At 39.9% G+C, this 27,128-nt stretch overlaps 1 protein-coding gene across 3 annotated transcripts in view; it reads left to right on the top strand.

Moving 5' to 3' along the window:
- Positions 1–27,128, top strand: part of FGF13 (fibroblast growth factor 13) — a 576,558-nt gene that overhangs the window by 343,834 nt on the left and 205,596 nt on the right. For 2 of the 3 annotated variants that reach the window (XM_003272580.4, XM_012499163.2), the window contains one exon: positions 14,916–15,083. The exons of the other annotated variant lie outside the window; for it this stretch is intronic. In XM_003272580.4, coding sequence (XP_003272628.1) covers positions 14,916–15,083 — 168 coding nt within the window. The remainder of the gene's footprint in view (positions 1–14,915; positions 15,084–27,128) is intronic. 3 annotated transcript variants of the gene reach the window in all.

The raw sequence follows: 27,128 nt of genomic DNA, 5'->3' as shown, positions 1-27,128 counted from the left end.
CTTTTGAAACCTCGCCAGTCAGTCTACCACTTCCATAAAAGAGTGAATCGTGGGCCAGAGGGAAGCCAGCACTGTTACGCTAGTGAGATTCATATCAAAAATGGTATCAAGAAGAGAGAAGAACCCCCTGACCCATGTAAGCTCTGAAAAAAATTAGAGGTCATCTGGTCAACTCCAGTTGAGGAAATCTGGACTCACACAGATGATGTGGCTTATTCAATAAGGAGTAGAGCTTAGGCTGATTTAGGCTGATCTAGAGACAGAAACAAGAATGGTGTAGGGGTTCTAGAGAATCAGTTTTTCGAGGATGCTGTTTTGCAAACTGCCCATCATCTTTTCCATCACTGCCATCAATACTCTCCCGCAATGTTAATTATTTGCCGAGTACCTATATGATCACATTCTACATAGATAGATTTAGTGCAATGAGACACTACAGGAGAGAGCTAAGTGTGGGATGTCTCTCCTCCTTGCCCAAAGAGTAGAGTTAGCTAATCCACAGTCATTATTTTCCCTTTGTGAAATGTATATCCCAGGGAGTTATTATTATCAAAGGGTATAGTGTCATTAGATGCTGCCTGCCATCAGCCATGACTTCTGTTCATCAGAGTTTTATATTCCTAGTGTGTATAACCAGAATCTAACTACTTCTTCCCAACTACACAACTTCCACTGGTCCTAACTACTGTCACCTGTTGCTTAGATTATAGCAGTAGCCTCCTAACCAGTCTCCCTGCTTCCATCTTTGCTCCCCGGAGTCTGTTCTCTACATAGCAGCAAGAGTGAGCCTTTGAACACATAAGCCAGCTCACATCATTCTTCTGCCTGACACTATCCAGTGGCTGCCCGCCAGTCAGAATTAAAGCCAGAGCTGTTACAATGGCCTACTTGGGCAGACTTCCTTTTACCCTTCTGGCCTCATCTCCCACCTCTCTCCTCTTCAATCTCTCAGTTCCTGCCATACTGGTCTCCTTCATTTTCTACAGAAACAGCAATTCACACTCCTATGTCAGGACCTTTACATTTTTGATACTTCTACTGGAAACTCTTTTCTCCTGGGTATCTCTGTGGCTCACTCTCTTCTGCACTTCCTCCAGCCCCTGCGCCAATGTCTTCTTCTTAGTGAGGCCTTCTATATTATGTAGATTAGGCTAAATTATACTGCAATAGCAGAAAGCTAATTGACACATTAGGAACTTAACTCATAAATAGTTATTTCTCACTTAGGTGGATCTAGCAGCAATTCAGAGCAGCTTCTTTCCAATCAGTGACTCAGATACCCTTGGAGGTCTCAGCTTAACAATTTGTTTACTGTCTCTTTACTCCTCACCACCCTCAAATGTGTAAACTATATGAAAGCAAGAATTTTTGTCTGTTCCCCCCCATCTTCTATATACTGTATGCTTTGAATAGTGCCTGGCATACAGTAGATTTCCAATAAATATTTGTTGGAAGAATGTTGAAAGGTAGTGTGATGAGAAGGAATGGAAAATAAAAACCTCAAAGGAAGCTTCTTTGTGTGTATGTTTTCTTCTCAGGTTAAATACAGTGAAGCTGTGTCAATTCTGCATACAATATTTGGTTATTGTTATAACTATAGAAGGTATGTGGACTTTAAAACCTACTTAGGTTTTCAGTATCAAGATTTGAACATTTCATTTGTTTTCTATTGCTGCCATAACATATTACCACAAACTTAGGGGCTCAAACAACATAAATTGATTATCCTACATTTCTGTAGGTCAGAAGTCAGACACCCATCTCCCTAGGCCAAAATTAAGGTCTTGGCAGGGCTGCATTCCTTTTTGGAGACTCTAGGCAGGATCTGTTTCCTTGCTCCTTTTGATCCTCAGCACGATTCAATTCCTTGCAGAATGGAGATCTCTGCTTTCTTGTTGACTGTCAACTGAGGGCCATCCCTGGCTTCTAGAGACTATGTGTGCTCTTTGGCACATGGCTTCCTTCCTACATCTCCAAAGCCAGCAATGGCAAGCTGAGTCTCAAACTTTTGATCCCTCCTGCCTCTTCTTTCCTTTCATCTCTCTGCTCCACTATTCTACCTTCCTCATTTGATTTTAAGAGTTCATGTGACTACATTGGGCCTATCTGGATAATCCAGGCTAATATCCCCCATCTAAGGGTAAATTGAATAGCAACCTTAATTTCATCTGCAGTCTTAAGATAACATAGTCATAGGTTCCAGGGATTTAGGACGTGGGCATTTTTGAGGACCATTATTCAGCCTTTCAGAGATACGCAGACAAATAGAAGGTATGGGATAGTTGGTAAGAATGTAGGTTTGCTAGGCATGCAGACCTTGGTTTGAATCAGCTCTGCATCTTGATAGCTGGGTTAATCGGGATATGTTATAACCTCTTTGACATTCAGTTTTCTCTCTGTTAAATGTGAACATGGGTTGCTATGAATATTAAAAATGATATGTGAAAGCGTATGGTATATATAACAAGAACTCTATTTTACTACTTAAAAAAATAATGTGACAATTCCTAATGTTCTGAATCTAAGCATCAAATGCAGCTTAGAGCTCAATGTGGAAGACATTGCCTTTAATAAAACAAAGGAGGTCAAGTGTTCTTTTGCTAAAACCTCAATTAACCAGCTAGGTTTATAGGGAATGAGAGGGGAGTTAAATATAAGTGTTGATAATTCATTTATACCTAAATCGTTAAATGCTATTTTAAGGACATTTGATGACTTGAGGCTTTCAAAGAAGTCATAATGCCTTTTTCTTAAATAGTAATGCTGCCAAGAGTAAACAAACTAAAATACCATTTGCTTTGAAATTCTTCTCAAACAAATTTGGAGTGTGTTCTAACCTGGCACAATATATTCTTCCATCTGTAATCCCTGCAAGGACAGCCCCCCTGAAAATAAACACCAGCTCTATTTACTGAATGGGGAATTAGAATCTGTGGCAGGCAAGAATGCAAAGAAAAGCACCCATTTAGTTGGAATATTTCTTTCTCTATTAGAATTGTTTAATGGATTTCAACTATCGTAATTGAGAGTTATATTCTAGTGTTTTCCATTAGCTAAAAATGTGCTTCTTTTAAGTATCTAAGGAGGACAAATTCCTCCACAGCATATAGGTAGAGAAATGCATTTCCTGGAGGTGTTGACCATTTGAGCTTGCAAATTAATGAATATGATGTTGTAGCCAAATTGAACTAACTGCCTTTTGATGAGCTTGAGTGCAGCTTGTGACTAACTAGGGAGATGATTTTACCAGTGCATTCTTTAAATGAAACAAGAGGATCCAAGGACTCATGTCTTGATCAATTGGAAGAGCTTCTCCTACATCCTTTCCTCTACTTCCTCCCTCCTTTTGCTACTACTCTCATCAGTGGCACAGCCACATCACATGGAAAGCCAGGTAGCATAAAGCCAAAATGTCATACACATACTTCATCATATTTCAGAAATGGTTTCTATAGATCAGCCCACCTATGGTATCTGCTTCATGGTTTTTGCCAAAAGGTCAGTCAAGATGGGTTGTTAATGTACTTGAGTGAATTTTCACCATTGTTCTTGGGCATGGAGAAAAGCACCAATAGGTGACAGAAGCATATATGATCACAGAACATTGGCAGGAAGGAAAAGAAGAGAACCCTACCTGCTTGAAAATAAAAGTATTTCCTGACTAATAAGGTAAAATGAGTTTGCTACTTAGATACTTTTGGGGGGTGGTTATGGAAAGATGGAGGTGCACATGATGGCATTGATCATGCTTCCAGTCATATAATTTTCAAGCAACATTTGCAGTATAAGTTTTTTTGCCACTAGCACTAGAACCAAGGAATTTCTGGCGGTCAACTGAGTCCATGGGGTGGGGTCTTCGTGAGGCAGGGAGCTCTGAACACATCCCTGGAGATTTCGGGCAACCATCAGGACCAAACTTCTCGCTTGACCCATGAAATTTGGATCAGAGATTAGGTTTCCAAACACCAAATAAAAGTATGAAGGGGATAGTGATGGTGCATAGTTCAGGGCTCTTCCAGCATGCCATGTGAAGAGGTGTGGTGTTGATGCGCACATTTTCTAGGAAGACAGGAGTGTAATGCCTGAGAATGCACTCTATTGTATATCGGTCCTCTGAGCTTTAATACTCCAAAAATTGAAAAGATTGAGAGAAGAAAATAGGCTTTCTCTAGCAATTTAGCCTATAATATTGCCTGAGAAAGGTATTAAGATCAAAGGCTGAGAAGATTTCGGGCAAGAAAGTTTATATGAGTAACTATGACATCACTCTGAACCTAACTGGAGTTTCTCTACTAATAGTTGCTAAAGTCAAAGACATGTGTCCAGCGTCACACACATGTGCATGCAAACACACACACACACACACACACACACACACACACTGGGCCCAGCTGGCTGGAACAACATGCATAGGGCAGTGAGTTTTCTAGAAACTTTGCCTGAAATGTTGGCAGTGACCTCCATAAGTATGCATGAAGGAAGACGCAAAATTTAGTGCAAAAACAATGCCTGGAATCGATATGTAAATAATCTTTAACGGCTGCTTAGATGATTCAGTTCCTGGGACACTGTGGCCGGAGGCACTTCACATTTAAAGCAAAGTGAGTGAGACCAAACATTTTTCAATGAAGCCAGTCACATACTGAACATTTTCATGAAATTTCAGACAGCATTTTGAAAGAAATACTGTTAGTCAATTTGATAATCCATAAGCAGTACAGCCATCTTTTTCTCCACTGAGTCAACTCTCCTACTTTGGTTAGACAACCAAAGTGAAGTTCGTGTGAGGCCTTCTCTGGACCAGCAGATATATTGAATTCAGCTTCAGTTACTACTTAGGGAGGATAGATAGATAGATAGATAGATAGACAGACAGACAGACAGACAGACAGACGGATAGATTTAGAGACAGTGATACGGTTTGGCTGTGTTCCCACCCAAATCTCATCTTGAATTATAGTTTCCATAATTCCTACATATTGTGGGAGAGACCCAGTGGGAGATAATTGAATCATGGGGGTGGTGCCCCCATACTGTTCTCGTGGTAGTGAATAAGTCTCAGAAGATCTGATGGTTTTATACGGGAAAACCCCTTTTGCTTGGTTCTCATTCTCTCTCTTCCCTGATGCCATGTAAGATGTGATTTGCTCGTCCTTGCCTTCCACCATGATGTGAGGCCTCCCCAACCATGTGGAACTGTGAGTCCATTAAACCTCCTTTCCAGTCTGGGGTATGTCTTTATCAGCAGCATGAAAATGGACTAATACAGACAGAGTCTTGCTTTGTCACCAAGGCTTGAGTGGGGTGGCACAATCGTAGGTCACTGCAGCCTCGAACTCATGGGCTCAAGCAATCCTCCCACCTCAACCTCCTGGGTAGCCATGACTACAGGTGTGTGTCACTATGTCTGGCTAATATTTTTTACATTAAAATTTTTTTTTGTAGAGATGTGCTCTATGTTGCCCAGGTGGTCTCAAACTCCTGCATCAGCCTCTCAAAGCCCTTGGATTACAGGTGTGAGCCATTGCACCCACCAGGGAGTACTTAATACATAGGGAATAGTGATCATGGGGTAGGCACTATGCTGGATGCCCCCACCCACATTATCTTTTTTAATTGTTAAAGTGACCTTGTTAGGAATTAAACGTCGAGATTCAGTTTGGTCATCTGTAAGAGACAGGAAATTGATTTGCACAAGGTCATGCTGTAGGTGGTGTTCTTTCCCCAACCTTTAGTTGTGTTTCCACGCGTATACATTTAACTGATGCCCAAATAATGTTTGGCCTCAGAAGAGAAGAGAATTGACCCATACTTAGTACTGACTATGTGACTGTGTGCCAGCTACTGTGCAATGTGCATCTCCAACTTTAATGTGCATAGCAGTCACTTCAGAACCTCGTGAAAATAGATTCTGATTCTGCTGATCTGGACTTAGCAGTGCTGCAAGTCTGCATTTCTAACAAGCTCCCAGGTGAAACCCACGATGCTGGGCCAGGATTTACACTTAACAATGGCTATCATCTCATCTTATGGTTGAGGAAACTAAGCCTCAAGGAGTATACAGGACTTGCCCAAGGTCACACTGGTGGTAAGTGGTGGTGGGGGTGGGAGCGGAGCTGTGATTTGAAAGCAGGATAGGTTGATTATAAGGCCCTTGCAGGTACAGTACAATCTGCCGCATCGCCCAAGGTTTTTGAAACTTTCTTCTTAAGAGAGGAGAAAATCCATTTGAATTCCATGCTTGATGAAGGGGCCTGGCACTTTAAAGTCCTAGTTTCTTCTAAAGCTCTTTCTTCTAAGCTCAGAAAAACATGGTCTTTGCAGTTAATTGTGCATACGTTTATGTTTTTTTCTCTTGCTTCTTCAAATAGACACTTTGGTTTGCCACCCTTGCTTCACCTTGGGAACTCTAAACTACTAAGGCCCAAGCCCCACTCATAGGCCAATTAAACCAGAATCTCTGGAGGTGGGGCCCAAACGTGGGCATGTTGTTAAAGCTCCCCAGGTGATTCTGATGTGCAGCTAGGATAAAGAACCACCGAATTACAAGATGCAAGGAAACAATTTCTGGAAAAATGTAGCCTCAGTCCCCTTTTTCGTGGATGTCATTAAAGAAGGTCCAGTGTATTTAACTAGACATTCACCAACAAGATTTCCAATTAGTTCTTGGTACCATTTTATTTTGTGACTGCAAGCTTGGACTGCTCTGAGATTGCAGCCTATATAAAGTTTGAAATGATTCTGTACAGACCCTAAGGGTGGGGAGCTGGTAAGGAGGGATGAGCTTAGAAAGATACAACATCATAGACCAGCTCCAGGGCAAAGACACATGTAGTAGGTCCTGATTTTCTTGGTAACCTAAGATCTTGGGGGGTATTTTGAAAAATTGAATTTGATTTTATTCAATTCAACAAAACTGGCTAGTCAAGAGATGGTCATTTTTAAAAATAGGAACACAGTGCAGGGTTGGATTAATGCTATAGAACTCTGAGCAAACCACCGTGGTGGGTGTGGCTGGAACAGGGCTTCTGTGTAGAGATGTGTGCTGCTGTGCAATTTTACACAGTGAATAGCGCCACTGCACAAGAGTATGTAGCAACCCTAGCCTGAGGTGTGGGAAGAAATGCAAATAATTGGATAATCATGGGTGAGAGGGAGAGAGAGAGGAAAGAGGAGAGAGAGAGGAATTTTCACTGGAGAGAGTAAAGAAAGGCTTTACTTAGAGCAGTAATTTTCAACCTTGGCTCTGTAGTCAAATCATCTGAGGAGATTTGAAACCTACCAGTGCTCAGGCCCCAGCCAGGTGATTCTGCTTTAATTGATCTGGTGTGGCAACATGGGTGTTTTAGTTTTTAAAAGTCCTCCAGGTGATGCTAATGCTAAACCACAACTGAGAACCACTGGTTTAGATTGCATTCATACTGGGCAGAGGAGAATGCATACAGGCAGAGAAACCTGGGAGAGACAAGTAGCTTGGGAGAGTCGTTCTCCATTCTCAGTGTGATCCTTGACCAGCAGCATCAGCACCACCTGGGAACTTGTTATAAATGCCAATTCTCAAGTTCCATCCCAAACCACCTCAATTAGAAACTCTTGGGTGGGGGTCCGCAGTCAGTCTCAATAAGCCCTCTAGGTGACTGTGAGGCTCACTTAAGTTTGACTTGGACATGAACAACATTTATGGAAAGGGAGTGCAATGAGCTAAAGCTATAAAACTTGAACATAACAAGCTGGTGTCAACTCTCCTGATGGTACCATTGAGATGTACAGCAATAACCAGTGTTCTAAGGTGGAATGTACTCCTCTCTAGTCTTACCATATCTTTCTTATCTGTTGGAAACTGTAGCACAGAAAAAAATATATGTCATTCATGCAGGGGCAGAAGACTTCTGGAAGAAGACTCTGCTTTTCTGGTAGTAGCTGCACTTTTCTTCTTAGTGGACCTATTTCTGTCTTCAGGAGGCGGATCTATCCTCCCTGGCCACATGGGCCTTTGGCTGATGGAAAGGCTGGGCTTTGAGGAAGCTGCATACATAAGGTGCAAGAGGGTCCCCCAACCTCCCCTTCTTGCTTCTCGTTCCCACCTAGGCCAGGACTTTGGTTGGCTGGGCCCCACCTGCCATTCACAGCAGGCCCCCGAGGCTACTCACAGAATGCCAAGTGATGACACTCAGTAGAGAAAGTCTTTGTCCTATGCTGAGTAAAGACCCCACTGATGTGTAGCAGTGGTGCTTTATGTTTTGTCAGTCAGAGGCGTTCTTTTACCTGGGAGGTTGATGTGCACACCAGTGCATTCCCCTCTCTTCCTGGTCTGCATTGTATGGGTCAAACTCTCCAAAATGGAATAGCTGAGTCCTTGCAGGATGCTGAGCATCTTTGAGGGTCACAAAAGTGTTTCCAGGATTGATGCTAACTCTTCACAAAGAGGTTTGTAGGCCAAAGGGACTTTACCCATCAAGTCCAGTGATTCTCAAGGCAATTTTGCCTTCAGTTGTCAGGGCGGGGATTGGGGGGATTTGACAATGTCTGGAGGCATTTTTTGTTGTCACAACTTTGGGGAGCACTGCTACTGGCATCTAGTGAGTAGAGGCTAGGGATACAGCTCAACATCCTACAATGGACAAAACAGCCCTTCACAACAAATAATTATTAGGCTTCGAATGTCAAAAGTTCCAGTGTTGAGAAACCCTGACCTAGTCTAAACCCCTTATTTTTGAAATGAGGCAGCTGAGGCTCACAGAGGTGAAATTACATTCTAAAGGTTACACAGAAAGCATCAAGTCAGGGTGAGGCTCCTGGTTTTCGAACTACCAGAGTGCATTGCTCAACAGTTTCATCTCTGGCAGGGACAGTGTTTCCTCCATTGCAGATACCATTTACTTTGTGCCTACTAGGTGCCAGGCAATGGGCTAGACTCTTCATTTATTACCGCTTCATAACGCACACCTTCAATGTAGGCATGACTATCCCTAGAAGTGGCTCATTTTGTGCATGCAAAACAACTGTATGAAAAGTGTTATAGGCCATTAGGAAAGCAAAAATGATTACAAAAGAGACTGAGGCATGGTTCTTGTCCTGGGAGCTTACATTCAAGTTGTGGAGAAAAGATATATGTCAAAATAATGATCATCTAACTTTTTACTTAAGGCCCATGATAATAACCAAAAACCTGTCCCAAGGCACCACAAGATAAATTTCTTAAAATGTATGTGGAAATTAAGAGTTAGGAGAGGGAGCTGACCATATGCCTTAGCATCACGGGAAGGCTACATAGGTCAAAGAGAATTATTTGTGTGTATTATGAGTAAGCACTATCCTAGATCCCATATATAAATGGTCAATGAGACATATAATGTCTCTGCCTCGGGGGGCTTATATTCTTGTAGAGAAAGCTAGACAAGAGAGAAATACATACATATATAAGTAATTATAGATTGTGACAAATTGAAACCTCCCTAACGTGGCTAAAAGGGCATCTCTGAGGAGGTGACATTTTAGTGGAACCCTGAAGGACATAAAGGGGCCACTTGAAGGACACAAAGGGGTACAAGGCCTTGAGGCAGGAGAAAGCCTGGCATATTCTAGATACTAATGGAAAGCTAACGTGAGCCAGAAGAGAGGCATATAATAAAATTCAGGAGGTGGGGGGCCAGCATGGTAGGGAGTTTGCATTTCATTCTACCATGAAAAGAGCAAGTTAGCCTGAAGAAACATAGGATGGATGAAGACCTAGTAATGCTTGGAGAATGAGGGAGGTTGCAAAGGAGAAGGTAACTGAAATTTCCAAACATTTAAAAGTTGTTTCTACCTTGGACAAATTGAAAGACCATTAGCATTGATCTGTTCCATTCAGTGAATTATTTACTTAAGTTACTCATGCACATTTAAACCTGCTAACTTCATAGTGTCCATGGTGGCAGTAAAGCTTAAATTTTATATAGAGATAAGTAGATGGTTAGCTGGGAGGAAAAATGGAGGTCTTGAGCTAACACATCCTCTGGTTGAATGCACTTTTCAGCATGACAGGTGCTCAGTGACATGGAAGAGTAATTGCTCTAATTACCCCATTTTTTTCTCTCTTTCTGATTAGGTAAGGATGTCTGATAATCTGTATATTTTGCCATATTTTCTGTTTCATAGATTTTTAAAGTATTTTATTGTTGGAGTCACTAATATGTGTCTAATAATTTTGATTGGTAGTCCCATTGCTGTCTACATTGCTGTGGCCTTGGTGATCTCAGATTTGCTTTGATTTTAAATCATGTATCATTAATTATGTTCTATTATCTTTCAGAAGAGTTAATTTAAAGGCAAACAGCATCATCATCAAATAATTGAGGGCTTGTTAACTGCTTCTAGCTTGAAGCCAGCAAACCTTGCGAATTACAGTGGCCTGCTGAGGGGGCAGATGCCTCTGTGGCATTGTCAAAACAGTTTCCTAGGCTGTCTCTGGTTGCTTTTCTGTCTTTGAATAAAGGAAAAAGTTTTTTTGGAGACAGAAGTAGTCTTGGAAAGTAAAAAATACTGAAGAACCCAATAACTGTCTAATATATTGATGCTTTTACAAAGTTGTCTTACTTTATTTAATTTTTTTGAGATGACGTCTCACTGTGTCGCCCAGGTTGGTGTGTAGGGGTGCCATCTTGGCTCACTGCAACCTTCGCATCCTGGGTTCAAGCAATTCTCCTGTCTCAGCCTCCTGAGTAGCTGGGATTACAGGCGTGTGCCACCATGCCTGGCTAATTTTTGTATTTTTAGTAGAGATGGGGTTTTGCCATGTTGGCCAGGCTAGTCTCGAACTCCTGACCTCAGGTGATCCACCTGCCTTGGCCTCCCAAAATGCTGAGATTACAGGCATGAGCCACCACACCCGGCCAAAGTTGTCTTACTTTAGACTTGTTGACAAACACACTGGAATCCTGGCTACAGGATAGGCTTTTTCAATAACTTACTATGTGCCTTTTAAAAAGTTGCTTCCCCTTCTGAGTTTTATTTTCCTTATGTTTTAAAACAAAGGAGTGGCATTAAATTATCTCTAAAGAAATTTTGTTTGAAATGACATAGAGGATTGCATCATAGTGTTTGTCATGTACTAAATATTTAGGTAGCTGTTTTCTGAGGCCAATGTTATGTCTATTGATACAACTTTTATAGAGTAAACAAAAACATTCCAAATATAGGAAAGATAAATGTTTAACTTATTTAGCTTAAAATATATTTAAAGGATACATTGCATTGGAATTTTTTTATTCTATCAGAGATTAAGGTTTACTATAGATTGGTTCTTTCTTTACCTCTAGTTTGAAATGGGAATACTGTATTTCTGTGAACATGAGTATGTTAGGCCAGGTCAGCAGGCTTAGACTCTGTCAAACTCTCTCCTCTTACCATGACTGCTCCCTGACTGTGTCCTTGACCTTGACAATGGCAGAACAGCACTGCTGCTGCTGAGAAACCAAACCTAGATGCAAGCTTGCCCACCTGATGGTTAGTCAATGGAACAACATTTGCAATGGGAACTAGCTCTTTTATAAATGGTGCTTATAACCATCATCCCACCACTAAAGTCACTTATTGTTATCACCTCTGTGTCTGAGTATGCCACCTGTCAGTGTCTGTGTGTCTGTGGATGTGTGGATTTGCACATGTGCACTTGTGTCCTCCTACTCTGCACTACTCCTGTGAGACTTTGGAGTCCTGAATGGGAGGGTTGTGTTTTCAAGGCTGGGGGCACTGCCTATATGGGCAAAATGTTCCCCCAAAGGCCTATTCTTTGGCAGCTATTCTCATGGGGCTCAGCAGCCTTTCAAAAAGCATGGGGCTTCCAGATCCAGAAATAAACCATGAGCCACTTTTACCACCTTATCTGTCTTGAAGAGTCGAGTTGAATTTCTGAAATCGGAGGAAGCTTTGTATAAATCTAATGTCTACCTAATCACTGGAATTTTTTGTCCACCTCCAAGACTGGATAAATCTATTTTTGGGTAGGGCAGCAGGAGTCACTGAATGAAAGGTGGACAGATGGTTCAAATGAACAGTGGCAAGAGTGGTTGTCAGAGGATAGAGGTCATGTGCAAGAAGGGAATGTACCAGATTGGGTAAAATGGCAGAAAACATTGCACTAAGCCAGGGAAAAAAGAAACCCATTCTTTTTTCCTATCTTAATGGGCTGGATTCTTTGCAGGTCTCCTTTTCCCTTCCTAAAGCTGGTACCCCATGGACTCATTGCATCCTCATCACTTTCTTAGGGAATTAGAACAAAGCTACCCACCTATCTTACTGCTGGAGTCTTGTGGGAAGTCATCTTTCATTCTTTCTGCTGTCAACTGCACATACAGCCAGCCTCCTACTTGAGGGAGCCCTGGGAATAAGTGCATTTGATATAACAGTTTTAATTTTCCATCCAAAATATCTCTAATTAAAGAGATTTTATAAGCCAGAGTAATGTGTTGCCTATACAGTGCCACTTCTGGTTTAAAAAAAATCAGTGTTTCTAGCTCTTTTGCCAACATAAAAACAAACTACTGTTGGTTGACTACTCTTTTTTTTCTGTTTTGCTTGAATTGACTGACATTTGAGGTACTGAGTAGAGACAGCCTGAGACCCAAAGCTGACCCATTAACTCCCAGATGTTCACGATTTCCAAGGAAATGTTCTGCGCCTGTGGTTATTGTTCTGATGACTCCTTAAACACTCTCATCTTGGCACCTTTTGCACTTGCTAAATTCAATTTGAAGAAAGAACAGAAGACAGGGAGAATTTTGTGGAAAGCAATTATCCTGCACTTTTATGACCTTCATGTTTTTCCCATCATGATGAATTTTGGGGTTAGCACTTGTATCAGTCAGCATGTAGCTTTCACTAGAATTTTGTTGTGTGTTACAGATAACCAGTCGTATCTAATTAAACAATAATGATGCCAGTACAAGGCATTTTCTGGGAATTAATGACCAGCTGGGAAAAGCTGATGGCTGGAGAGTCAGCCAAAGGCTATTAGCTTCAGTCCACTATTAATCTCCAGAAATGCCCATTTGTGACATCATTGTTGGTATTGAACAATGAAAATGGAAGACAATTTACTGTTATTTGTCGCATACTTCTGAATAACAAATTCCTTATGCATTGTCAAAAAGTCATTTTTTCTCTTTTATCCTCGAATTGTCTTTCAGTCTTGTAATATGTTTTCTATACAGCAGTGGGTGAAAATGGAATTTCTCAGTTTCCATATAATCATGGGTGCTTCTTTTTTTAAAGAGTTCCAATTTGGGGAGTTTTATTTAAATATTTTGGATGGTAAAACTAGAATTTGTCTTCAGCTGTGATGCTGGGATTTGATGAGTGTCTATATTATCATAACTATCTGCTCATGGCAGGAAATGGTTACAAATGTTTTGAATAGCAGCTGTTGCTAGCAAAGATGTGCATTCAACAACGAGATTCTAAGAAGTTACAGTCACATTCCTAGTAGATGAAGGGAACTCTCTACAGAAAAAGCTATCGTGGTGTGTCTATATAATATTTTTGATTGCTGCTGCTGAGTGCTAGAGGAAAATAGAGAACTGACTAAAATATCACCATCACCATCACCATCTTGCATAATTTAATGACTTATAAAGGAAGACAACAATCCCTCATAGAGTCAATCTATTAAGAACTTGTTCCAAACTCATAATACTAATTTAAAAGTTATGTTGGTTTTTATACCACTTTTTCCTTAACATGAAAGGAAGTTCTTAAAGCCCCTTAAGATCCCAGCCAATGAGCTAGGAATGTTTTACCCAACACAGAAGCTTCATATCCCATCTAAATTCAGCCACCATTTGTTTATTTATTTATTTTTTTTACAAACACCACGGCATTATTCACTCCACAAGAAATTTGCTAGTAGTATCAGTCCTCCTAAATGCATGTTAAGTGTATGCATTTCGGGTAGTAGAATGAGTCAGCTCGTCATTAATCACAGCTTTGGAGGCACTGACTCACTTCTGGTGAAATGGAATGGCCTCATTGGGAAGGGTGTGAAAGAAAAAAATTCATGCTGGGGTCAGTTCCCTGTTTCTGAAAATGCAGATCAAATTTGCACCTATTTTCATGGAAGGTTTTCAGAATAGAGAATGTAACAGTGAACCCTATAAAGGCAGATATCTTGCTTTTGCAGGGAATAAAAATAATAGTGATACAAAAACACTAGTGATACACTTAGGAAGCATATAAACAGCCTAGAAGGAAAAATGTGAACTGAGAGGATCCTGGTGTATACCTACAGCCAAAATTGTTAAACCAGGCCTGGCTCTTTTACAACCCACAAGGTAGTCCTTTGACCAAGTGTTGTTTCGTAGGCTCTCAGCTGGAATCTCTTGCCTTCATTAAGGGGTTTTGAACATCTGAAGAATGTTTGCAACAGCTTCAGTTCTCTTTGGAAATCAAAGAGTAAAGAGCAGTGACTGATTCTTGTCTGTCTCTGTGTATACTGCTTGGAAGTAAGGCCCTCACCAGGAGCAGACCAAGAAAAGAAACAGAAGCAAATTTACTGATAATTGGTGGACATTAGCCGGTTTAACCTATAAATATTTATATGGTACTCAATCTGAAACCTGTAAGTTCTACATGGTGTTTATTTAGATACAACATGTTTATTGATATTAAAATACGTTTTTGCAGTTGGGTATGATTTAACACTGTTTTTCATTGTACTAGCAACAGAGGTATATATAGTCGAGTAGCTATTCCCAAGGCTTTAGTATTTTAAACTAAGCCTGTTAAAATAAAATCACCAAGCTATTAGATGTTTTTCTTTGAAACTTTTCTTAGGGCTGTTGTTTCTTTAGTCTTCCCTGGGAGTATATTTGATTTAAGACATTCGCTGCTTTTCTGAGGCTCTAACTTGAGTTCATTTTGTTATGTGGTGACCACAGTTCTGGATGACGCCCCCCCTGGCACACAGGAATACATTATGTTACGACAAGATTCCATCCAATCTGCGGAATTAAAGAAAAAAGAGTCCCCCTTTCGTGCTAAGTGTCACGAAATCTTCTGCTGCCCGCTGAAGCAAGTACACCACAAAGAGAACACAGAGCCGGAAGGTTTGTGCACGACAGACGCGTGTTTTGCTTGTTTTCTCTCATTCTTCTTTCTTTCTCTTTCTTTTGGATTGTGCATTGCCCTCTGGTGTGCTGTGTGTTGTTCAGGCCCTGCCATAGCTAGGAGGCCCCCTGGCTGGCTGGTGAAAGTGTTATACAGTCTCAGATGGGACGCTGTATAATATGGTCATCTCTGGCACGGCGCACAGCGTCACTCTGCTTTTCACAGCTGAAACATTTTCAGTTGCTGTCATTTTACTGCCCCATTTGGGCTGGCAAAGTTGCTTGCTTCTGTAGCCAACATCTGGCCAATTCTGTTCCCATCACCTTGCATTCCTGAAGCAGCAGTCAGCTGAGGAATGAAACTTCTAAAATGAAATAATGAGAAGATTGTTTCAAAAATTTTCAACTCTCCTTCACTCCATAAAGCTTCTGCATTGCACTCGAAGAATGCTCATGGTCTACTTAGTTTGCTGAAGCAGGCCCAGATTACCTGTATAATGCACGCCCCGTTGCACTTTGCCATGGTAAAATGCATGCCTCAAGGAAACTATGAGTAGTTTGTTTTTTCTTTTCAGCTCAAGTACAGGTTTGGACAACTCTACTTGCTGTTACTTAAACTGAGGTTAATAAGGTACTCATTGCAATCCATATCACAAATATATCTTCAAAGTATTTCATCTGGCCAGAAATGGTATTTATTCATTGTTTCCAACATTTTTGCATCTATCAAAGAGAAATATTTTTCACATTGCAAATAAAATGTGGTAAATTTATTGCCATCTGTTTACATTCCAGCTTCCAAAATAACACCTGAGAATTATAATGTAAATGCTAATACTTATTGTTAAACAGCCCATTTTCCCTCATTAAATATCACTGAGGCAGTTTACCAATGAATAACATTTGGAAGTGACAAAATTCACCTGTTCTTTGGCAGTTGGTGTATACTTTTGCATTAGTGGTTTTTGTATAATTTCTAAAAGCGACCTTGTTTCTATTTCAAGTTGCCCTTTTGCATCATTATGGGAATCCTTATGATAATTGTCTTTCTGATATGGGAAAGGCTGGCATGTGGGTTAAAATTCGGTGAGTAAATGAATTTCTCCAAATGCACTCTAGTCCATAGTTTTGGAAGCAAAACTTCACAACTCAAAGTTTCCCCTTTTCTTCTTTCCAAATAGAGTTTTAGACAATCATTGGCAGAAAATGAGAAGCCTACATGTATCTGTGTTTAATTCAGCAATAGAATAGAGTACTCATATTTATATTCTACCCATACTTTTGGTATCTAAACTATTCACGTTGAGTGTGACCACCGACTTCCACACATATTCATCCGGAGGTATAAATGGTGAACTTTTACAGTGAGTAAAAACAATCATTTGGTTGTTTAGTGGAGAAGATAACTAACTTTATTTGTACTTTAATGAAACAAAAAATTTTAACCAGTGACAATTACTTTATATACTACATTCCAATATTTTCTGCTTTCTTTTCTCTAAAAATTATAAACACACACACACACACACAGAGTTTTTGTACTTGCAAATCAGCCTAAAAATCAAAATTTGGTTTCGTTAAGAAAAATAAGCCTGTTAAGAAGCAACTGGTTAAATTTGATCAAGCGATCAGTTACATAATTAAAATATTTTTAACAATATTTCAGATTTTAAAAAACAGTTAAGACCCCATTCCTTTTATTATTACATATAATTTTGACAGGATCTGTTATTTTCAAGTACCATCTGGAGTGTATTGTAAATACTGTTATGAATATTTTCAGATATAGAGAATTCTTAAGAGAATAGGTAGCAGTTAGACTCTCTTCTACAAAGTTTGGGTGGCTTTTGATCTGTCATTTAATCCACATATTGAGCTGTTGCCATTGTGTTTAATGGGGCTGCCATCCTTTCACTTGTGTACTGTGATGATGGGCATTGTCTTCTTTGAGACTGGAGATTTTCCTTAGTCTTGCCCTCCTTCCAGGTCCTCCTGCCACGATATCAAAGCGAATATTTCTGTCTTTATTCCTATGAATGATTTGTAACTAGTATTAAAGTCAGAGGTTTTCTGGGATGACATTTAAATACTATTTGCAATCTTACTGTACCCCCTCAAACAAGATCCCAGAATCTAATGATGAACTCAGACCTTAAAATGAAAACACTTAATCTCTACACAAATTAACAGGATCCAGAAGACTTTAGATGGGGGCAAAAGAAAACATGCTGTGGAGCTGATCTTGGATAAATAAGGAAACATTGCCAAGAAATTAACATGCTTACTTCATGTAGGATATCGAAGCTCATCATTTCCAGGAGGCAAAGTAACTATGGGTTTGGAAGGGTTCACTGGTCATTCTGGCAACCTGGAAGATTTTTGCAGAACTGTTTTTTAATTGCTGTAAGTTATAGTGTTCGGTTCCCTCTTAAAGTTGTTGTGACATTTTATTATAATTAGTAGAAATAAAAGACCTCTTTTTTTTTTTTTTTTTTACAAATGGATAGTGTTTTGCATTTAAACTATGTCTATACATTGAAACATCTTATCGTTATGTGAAACATTTTGAAGAGATACTCCCTGTCATGGCCTCGGTGCCAAAACATGAGACCTTAATTGACCTTGGCTGTGGATGCCCACCAGTTCTACAGCAGGTGAAGGCAATGGACAGGGTGGTTAAGCCATACATTGTTTGATCTATGCAATGCCAACATGCTAGTATAACTTCTTCTAATGAGGTTATTTTTTAATGCAATGTTAAAACCCCCAAATGAAAAATTAAAAAAAAAATTTAAGCCTTTTGGGGAAATAAATGTTTGAATTGCATAAGCTTTAGAAATGATTAAACAGGTTTATGTGTATTGTGATACAGTTGGAATTACTAAATTGATAAAAATTACCCAACTCTTTTTTAATTAGTATAGATAAAGTCTTGCTGTTTCTTTTGTTTGGCAGTGGTTTATAAGGGCTGGGCTATTTTCATAGTTTATGACCTCTTAAGATTTGCTAGAGATAATTTAACGTTGTTTATAGTCACCCATCTTTTTAAAGATATTTTTGTCTTATGTCCAGGGCCCTCAGAATCCATATAAAATAATACATAAAGGGACTGAAATATCTCACTGGCTTTTCAGGATACACGAAGTCCAAATTAAACTTTGCCAATACCAGGTTTCTATTTATGAATATCCAATTCCAAAAAAGTTTTTAAATCTGTTCCAAACATTTGCAATTTTCAGTGACATGATTATTTCTATAAAAACCACTTATGATATAATATTATGTGACTGCTGGAATTTGGCTGAATAAGTGCACACAAGTATCTGAGAGTCTAATTTGGCCCTGTACCAGCAATGTTCTTTGTTAAAAGAAAGCCACATGGAGAGTGGAGATCATTACCAAAATTTTTTTCTTACTGTTCCAGGAGCCTTTTGGCAAAAGAAAGTATAAGCTTCATAGCTTTATTCTTTTGTTCACTTTATCTTTCTATGCCATTTGCGCCAAAATGAAATCACTAATTTAGAGTAACTCCTGGAAGCCAATCTAATATTAGCATAGTTGTCATTTCCTAAATGCCACTCCTTGGGCTTTTACTGATGTTCGAAGATTGTTAAAGAGAATCACAGCAAGATAAACATGCTTGCAAGTAGATAGGGTTGGAAATCTACAGGGAAAAATAAATCATGGATTCCCAGTGTTTGCTTTTAGGGTTGAAAATTCTGATTACAGTAGTAAATGTGAAGAGATTAATGCAACATAGGAAAGTAGTACAGAGCTTGGTGATTTGTCACCATCTTTTTATCAGGCATTTGGGCTCTTTGCTATAGTCCTGTTTTCATGTGATTACACACACACACACACGCATGCACACACACACGCATGCACACACACACGTTCTGTCTCCCTTAGGGCATTCGTAACCTTTTTATTCAGAGAGCCATCCAACCATCGTGGCTTTGGTTGGAGAAGAGAATCTGTGCTGGAGATTGATGATAAAGTATGGCAGCTTCCACCAACCAAGAGAAAGCAAAATTACATGCTAAATGGTAAGGGTATAATACTTGTAACTACCATGTCTGTTACTCTGATAATGCGTTGGGTTATTCCAGAAACAGCATACATCACCATGAATATCAGTCTTACCTTAATGATGGGAGAGGAAGAAGTCAGAGGAATGCTGAGGAACATGCTGAGGGAAATGTTTTTCATCTTCATGTTTTTTCAACATTGTTGTTTCCTGTTGTGCCTTCCTCATCTTAATGCTAATTTTCCTTTTGAGAAAAATGTGTCAGCATTAATTTGAATTAATAGTTAAATAAAACTAAACTATGGTTATTAAATCATTTTGTCACTAAGCTAGAGTTGGGTAATAACCTCTGATGCTTGTCAGCTGAAAATATCTTGACTTTCAGGAACGACCTAACTAGGTTCCATGTCTGTCTCCTTTAGAATAATTGAGGGGACATTCCTATTCTATTAGAAAAGCATGGGGCCTTGGTTTGCATTTCTTTAATGATCAGTGATAATGAACTTTTTTTTCTAATGTGTTTGTTGGCTGCATGAATGTTTTCTTTTGAGAAGTGTCTGTTCATGTCCTTTGCCCACTTTTTAATGGGGTTGTTTAGTTTTTCCCTTGTAAATTTGTTTAAGTCCCTTTTAGGCTCTGGATATTAGACCTTTGCCAGATGGACAGATTGCAAACATTTTCTCCCATTTTATAGGTTGTCTGTTCACTCTGATGATAGTTTCTTTTGCTGTGCAGAAGCTCTTTAGTTTAATTAAATCCCATTTGTCAATTTTTGCTTTTGTTGCAATTGCTTTTGACGTTTTCATTATGAAATCTTTGCCCGTGCCTATGTCCTGAATGGCATTGCCTAGATTTTCTTCTAGGATTTTTATACTTTTGGGTTTTATATTTAAGTCTTTAATCCATCTTGAATTAAGTTTTGTATAAGGTACAAGGAAGAGGTCCAGTTCCAATTTTGTGCATATGGCTAGCCAGTTCACCCAGCACCATTTACTAAGTAGGGAATCCTTTCCCAACTCCTTGTTTTTGTCAAGTTTGTCAAAGATCAGATGGTTGTAGATGTGCGGTCTTATTTCTGAGTTCTCTATTCTGTTCCATTGTTGTATGTGTCTGCTTTTGTACCAGTACCATGTTGTTTTGGTTACTGTACCCTTACAGCATAGTTTGAAGTCAGGTAGCGTGATGCCTCCAGCTTTCTTTTCGCTTAGGATTGTCTTGGCCATGCAGGCTCTTTTTGGTCTCATATGAATTGTAAAATTGTTTTTTTCTAATTCTGTGAATAATGTCAATGGTAGTTTAATGGGAATAGCATTAAATCTATAAATTACTTTGGGCAGTATGACCATTTTAAACATACTTATTTTTTCTACCCATGAGCATGGAATGTTTTTCCATTGGTTTGTGTCCTCTGATTTATTTTGAGCAGCGGTTTATAGTTCCCTTGAAGAGGTGTTTCACTTCCCTTGTTAGCTGTATTCCTAGGTATTTTATTCTCTTTGTAGCAATTGTGAATGGGAGTTCATTCATGATTTGGCTGTCTGCTTGTCTGTTGTTGGTGTATAGGAATGCTCGTGATTTTTGCACATTGATTTTGGATCCTGAGACTTTGCTGAAGTTGCTTATCATCTTAAGAAGCTTTTGGCCTGAGACAATGGGGTTTTCTAGATAATAGGATCACATCATCTGCAAAGAAAGACAATTTGACTTCCTCTCTTCCTATGTGAATACTCTTTATTTCTTTCTCTTGCCTGATTGCCCTGGCCAGAACTTCCAATACTGTGTTGAATAGGAGTGGTGAGAGAGGGCATCCTTGTCTTGTGCCGGTTTTCAAGGGGAATGCCCCCAGCTTTTGCCCATTCAGAATGATACTGGCTGTGGGTTTGTCATAGATAGCTCTCATTATTTTGAGAAATATTGCATAGTATTCCATGGTGTATATGTGCCACATTTTCTTAATCCAGTCTATTGTTGTTGGACATTTGGGTTGGTTCCAACTCTTTGCTATTGTGAATAGTGCCGCAATAAACATACGTGTGCATGTGTCTTTATAGCAGCATGATTTATAGTCCTTTGGGTATATACCCAGTAATGGGATGGCTGGGTCAAATGGTATTTCTAGTTCTAGATCCCTGAGGAATCGCCACACTGACTTCCACAATGGTTGAACTAGTTTGCAGTCCCACCAACAGTGTAAAAGTGTTCCTGTTTCTCCACATCCTCTCCAGCATCTGTTGTTTATTTTTTTATTTTTTTTTGAGACAGAGTCTCGCTCTGTCGCCCAGGCTGGAGTGCAGTGGCGCAATCTCGGCTCACTGCAAGCTCCGCCTCCCAGGTTCACGCCATTCTCCTGCCTCAGCCTCTCTGAGTAGCTGGGATTACAGGCACCCGCCACCACGCCCGGCTAATTTTTTTGTATTTTTAGTAGAGACGGGGTTTCACCGTGGTCTCGAATCTCCTGACCTCGTGATCCGCCCGCCTCGGCCTCCCAAAGTGCTGGGATTACAAGCGTGAGCCACCGCGCCCGGCCGAGGATCTTTAAATACTACTGACGCCTGAGCTCAACATCAAACCAAAAACTGACAATCAAACAAACAAACAAAACCTGCAAAATCTCTTGTTGTGCTTCTGGTCCCAAGCATTTCAAATAAGAGATACTCAACTTTTAGTTACTAGTTTTTATATGGGTAAAACATTTCTGTTCTATGTCCTCATTGTATATTTTTTCATGAGAAGAAATGATTAAGTAAAAAGGACTTTATAACTGGAAAAAAATTTATTGTGGTAGAGGCTCAACAGGGGGTACTTGTTTTTTTAAATCTCTCTAAGTGATTCTAATGTGCTAACAGGGTTGCAATCACTGCCTTAGGAAATAATCACCTTGGCATAAGGTCTGCTGAGTGATGTCAGCTGTCAATCCAGGAATCTTATCATGCTGATTGCATGGGCCTCTTCAAAAGGTGCCCTGTGATAGAGGGCTCAGCTGGAGAGGCAGCCCTTATATGACCTTTAGAACTTATGGCCATGTAAGGTATCCGTCTTTCCCACCATGTGCACACACACCTTTCTGAAGTTCCCTTACTTGTTTGCCACTCTGTGCTTTTAGAAAAATAATTAGGATTCTCCATAAGCGTGTGGTAATCTGCCACCTTGTGACCAACATTCTTTCTTGCAAGCAATTGTTGAAACACTTGTTCTGCTCTCAGAATCTGATGCAGCTTGCAAATATGGGTCAAAGAGTTGCTCAGACTGTACTTAAACAAGAAGATGGAGGAGAAAAGGGTGTCACAATATGCCAGAAAAGTACTGACAATTCTTTACTTGATTGCTACTGCTCTAGAGTAAGATTGCAAAGCTTGACTCAAGCAGCTTGTAGCCTGGGTATCTGTCTCTGTGTTACACCAGAGGCTGTCATCATCGAGGCGTTGCCCTCTTATCATCTAAATGTAATCGGCTACTGCAGCATAAAAGCAGCCTGTATGTGAAAATTGACTGTGACGTGATTAGGAGGCTTTAATTGCTATCCATGTTTATAAATCATTCCTAGCATTTTAAACTACTTGGATTCTGATATTCATTTCTTATACTCTACAACATTTTTTAGTGTGCTTAAGAATAGCACCTTGAATAATGACCACTGGGAAAGTGTTAAACAAGAGACATTATATGCTGCATTTTATCAGCACTTACCCTTGTCTTGCCTCACAGCCAATATCCACACTCACTCCAACACATGAAAATCACTTGTCCACTTCCACCCATGTGCTAGCAAATTTTTACTTATGAGCCCTAGCTATTTTAAGATATATATTCTCAGAACAGCTCCAGGACAACCTTCAAGCATGTCCAGCTTTGGAAGCAGCAAGTGTACAATGGCCCCAAGACTATATCTACGAAAGGGAAGAGAGCGTACTTCCACTGGGCCACATCTTCAGTGACAACACTGTGCATAGCCCCTTAGAAGCATGATCACAAAAACCCTGTCAGATAGGGTTGCTACTACCATTTCACAGATCAGCAAACTAAGATGCAGAAAGAGTAAGTCGCTTCACCAGTAAATGAGAGGACTTGATTTGAACCTAGTTTTTCTGGCTTCTAAAACCCATGCCTTCTCCCCTCCATGGCTTCTCCATATGCTCAGTTTCCCCAGTCTTGCTCCATAAGTGCATTTGTTATCTAAAACAAATTGTAATGCTAAAAAGTGATCTTAAGTGTAAAGGAATAAAATTCTGTCTACAGTCCTTCCTCAGCTTTGTGACAGCAAGGGTTTGTCATAAGCAGAAGGGACTCAGGAGGTACTTGCTCATTCTGTAGGCCTAAGATTAGGTGGAGTGCAGCACTCAAAAGGAAGAGATGAAATGACCCTTACCTTTAAGGAACTGATGACTTGGTCCCGGCATACAAAGAAGTAGTGGAGTGATTAATGAATACTGCAATTCAGTTTGAATGCAATAGTTCTGTTCCTAGATAAAAGATATTAAAAGCTCACTTGTCTACTCTGCTTTCTTTAGGCTAGGGAATGTGCCTTTCCACCTATGTGTTAGTCAGTTCTCACACTGCTGTAAAGAAATACCTGAGACTGGGTAATTTATAAGGAAAATAGGTTTAACTGGCTCACAGTTCTGCAGGCTGTACAAGAAGCATGATGCTGGCATCTGCTTAGCTTCTGGGGAGGCCTCAGGAGACATTTAATCATGGCAGAAGGCAATGCAGGAGCCAGCACTGAGAGAGGTGGCATCCTTTTTATGATAGTCTGTCCACAAATACAGGGAGAGTCTAGGAAATGACACATCCATATTGAGGTTATTTGCTTCTTCTCTCTCTCTTTCCGTGCATGAGCACAGGTGACTTGCCCTGAATTGGGTGTAAAACCTTCACAGAGGACCTCGATGGGGCAGGAGCTGTCTCAGTTGAGCTCCACCAGAGACCTGCCATTGCTCTCATAATGGCACAGTTGATTCTGTCCCTTCCAAAAGCACAAAACACTGGGACAAGGGAAACATGCCCCTTCGTGATTGCTAGTTGCCATTCAAAGAGGGTTTGAATACGCGCACGCGCACACACACACACACACACACATACAAATGGACACATATTACTATTTAAAATAGTTTATTTGGGGGAAAAACACTTAAAAGCAGAATGGTACAGCTCACATGGTCCCTCTACTGGAGTCCTTTCTATGATACATCCAGCCCAACAAAGCCCAGATTAATCACAGCCCTTTATGGGATAATATGGGCTCAAGCAAGCCATTCATAACAGCGAGGACATTTGTCTAGCAAACTGCCTCAGGCTGTGAACAAAATCGGGTTCTTTTCAAGCAACAAGGAAGGAACAAAGGGCATTTCAAAAAGTGGGGATTATAGAAGCTGCCAGCAAGTAACTTTTCTCTTATGTTCCTTCTTCAGCCATTTCCCCTCTGTACTTACTTGATTTTTCTCTGAGAAGATAGCATTTAGAATTCATGTTAGAAGATTCATGAACTAATTCAGTAAATCTCTAATTGGCATACATGGTAAGCTGTTCACTTAGTGGATAACTGGTTAAATGTACCCAGAATATTTAGTGAGGGAGAAAAAAAATCCCCAAAGCAAATCAGAATAGTTTAGGAACCTTTTCCTCTAGTGCTACTTTTTCTTTGTGAATGGCTGCTGGTGTCTTAAAAGTGGTCTATCTCCCTTCCCAGTCAGGACTCCATTTAAATCTACAACCTCCATTGCATCCCTACTTAATAGAGCTTTATGAAATGGATACCATAAGCGTAGCACAGTGTCTGTCAACAGTAAGTGCTCAATTAATATTTATTATTACAAATAACTTATTTATCTAACACATTTTGATATTCTGTGTTCAACGGCCATTTGCTCTAATTCCAGGTGGCAAATGACTGAGTGCTTCTCATCACCATTAGCAGAATTGATATATTTGTTAATAGATGTTTATTGAGTGTCTTACACAAGCCAGGCATTATGGTGGGTAGGCACAGCGTGATAAGACAGATTACATCTCTGCCCTCAAGGAGGAATTAAAGACTAGCAGGAAAGCAGACTTGGAACTAGTTGATTATCAAGATTGTGTTGCATTCAGAAACACTCTAATACATAGTGGCTTAAACCCTCTAAATATATTTTGTTTCTCTTGGGCTATAGGTTGGCTATGTGGTTCTGCTGATCTAAGCTGGGCATTGCTTATCTTTCCTGGGCTCAACAATATATTTGTGGTCAGCTGGTAAGGCAGGGTGGCATTGACTGTTCTGCGATGAGTTTGTATAGGACACCTCAGCTCTCCATGTGTTTTTCAAGTCTTATTTATCTATTTTAATATTTCATTTATTAATTTTTTTCACTGAACATTTACTGAGCAACTTTTCTGTGTGTCAGGCACTATATGGCCTTGCATTTAAATTGCTCAGGAATGAGTTCTATGCTGGTAACAGACATTCAATATTGTTAGCCTCTGGCCAGTATTAAAACCATGAGAGCAGATGAGACACATAGGGAGAGAGACTAGAGAAGCAAGGCCTGGGGCATAGAAACATTGTAAGATGTTATAGAGAAGAAAGGACTCCAGAAGAAAAAGAAGGAAAACCAAGAGATTGAGGTCTAAGGAAGCCAAGGAAGGACTCGGCTTCAGGAAGAAGGAATGGATCAGTAGAGCTGAATGCAGTAAATCGTTGCTAATTTAATACAATCCTTTCATATATCCCTTTTAGCATCTAGGCTTTGTAATCCAATTCCTTTCAATGTAGAACAGATGTCTCTGCCTCTCACGCTCTTGGGAATAAATGGCATAAATCACTGAAATAGTTAAAATGACCCTTGATAGATAGAGTGATGAGGAATTAGATGCTGTCTAACTGCTAAGGAAAGAGTAGGTCTTTGTAAAGATGTCATAGATTTTTCTTCTCTATAATGCCTGTAAAGTTTAAGGTTTTGGCAAGACCAATTTATTCTTTTGTTGTTTATCCTTTTAAATGTTGTTCAGCTTGCTCAGTAATTTTTTCTGTAATCTAAAAACATTGCACCACTGAGAATTAAAATGAAATCACCCCTTGAGTTTGGTATTTTAAAACTGACAAACTTTGAAGCCATATTAATATGGTACAATCAAGATGGCATTACATGTGTTTCCAATAAAGCAAGTTTTCTGCCAACTTTATAAACGTGCACTTTTGCTAGACTGTAGAAATTGATTCCTTGTCTAGCAGTGAACGTTTCTTGCTGAATGAAAGAAGTAGTGTTTAAAAAGAACAAATACACAGTTTTGTGGTGAAGAACTGTTAACAGTATGTTATAGAGTCTATGTAATTAGGCTAAGTTTTTGTCTAGGATTTGTGAATTTTGATCCTAAGGAAATGATAACTTCCTATGCAAAATATGATGAAAGTTTTCTGTACAGTGTCCCACTCACCAAGGTCAAATGCTACTTCCTTAGTTGCCTCAAGGGAGGAAATAGGCTATGTGTCTTTGGGATTAAAAAAAATAAGAAATTAAATGAATTCATTTTTCATAGTGTAAGATAGAGTGTTTGGGGAAAAAAATTCTTTTTGAAGGTCTGTCCTATATATTTGAAGGTTTTTTTCCCTTGCATTTGGATTGTCCCTTAATTCAGACTGGATTAGGATACTACCCATTTCTTTTTTTTTTTGAGACGGAGTCTTTCTCTGTCCCCCAGGCTGGAGTGCAGTGGTGCAATCTTGGCTCACTGCAAGCTCTGCCTCCCGGGTTCACGCCATTCTCCTGCCTCAGCCTCCCGAGTAGCTGGGACTACAGGCGCCCGCCAACACGCCCGGCTAATTTTTTGTATTTTTAGTAGAGACGGGGTTTCACCGTGTTAGCCAGGATGGTCTCGATCTCCTGACCTCGTGATCCACCCGCCTCGGCCTCCCAAAGTGCTGGGATTACAGGCTTGAGCCACCGCGCCTGGCCAGATACTACCCACTTCTAAATTAATATCAGAGACTAGAGCTTTTAGACACTTTTTGCTGACTGCCCTTTTTCCTAAGACAGGAGAATGTC

This window comes from Nomascus leucogenys, chromosome X (genome assembly GCF_006542625.1).
Source record: "Nomascus leucogenys isolate Asia chromosome X, Asia_NLE_v1, whole genome shotgun sequence".
Taxonomy (NCBI): Eukaryota; Metazoa; Chordata; class Mammalia; order Primates; family Hylobatidae; genus Nomascus; species Nomascus leucogenys.
Note: the sequence above shows the minus strand (reverse complement) of the source record. Positions and strands in the feature narration are given on the sequence as shown.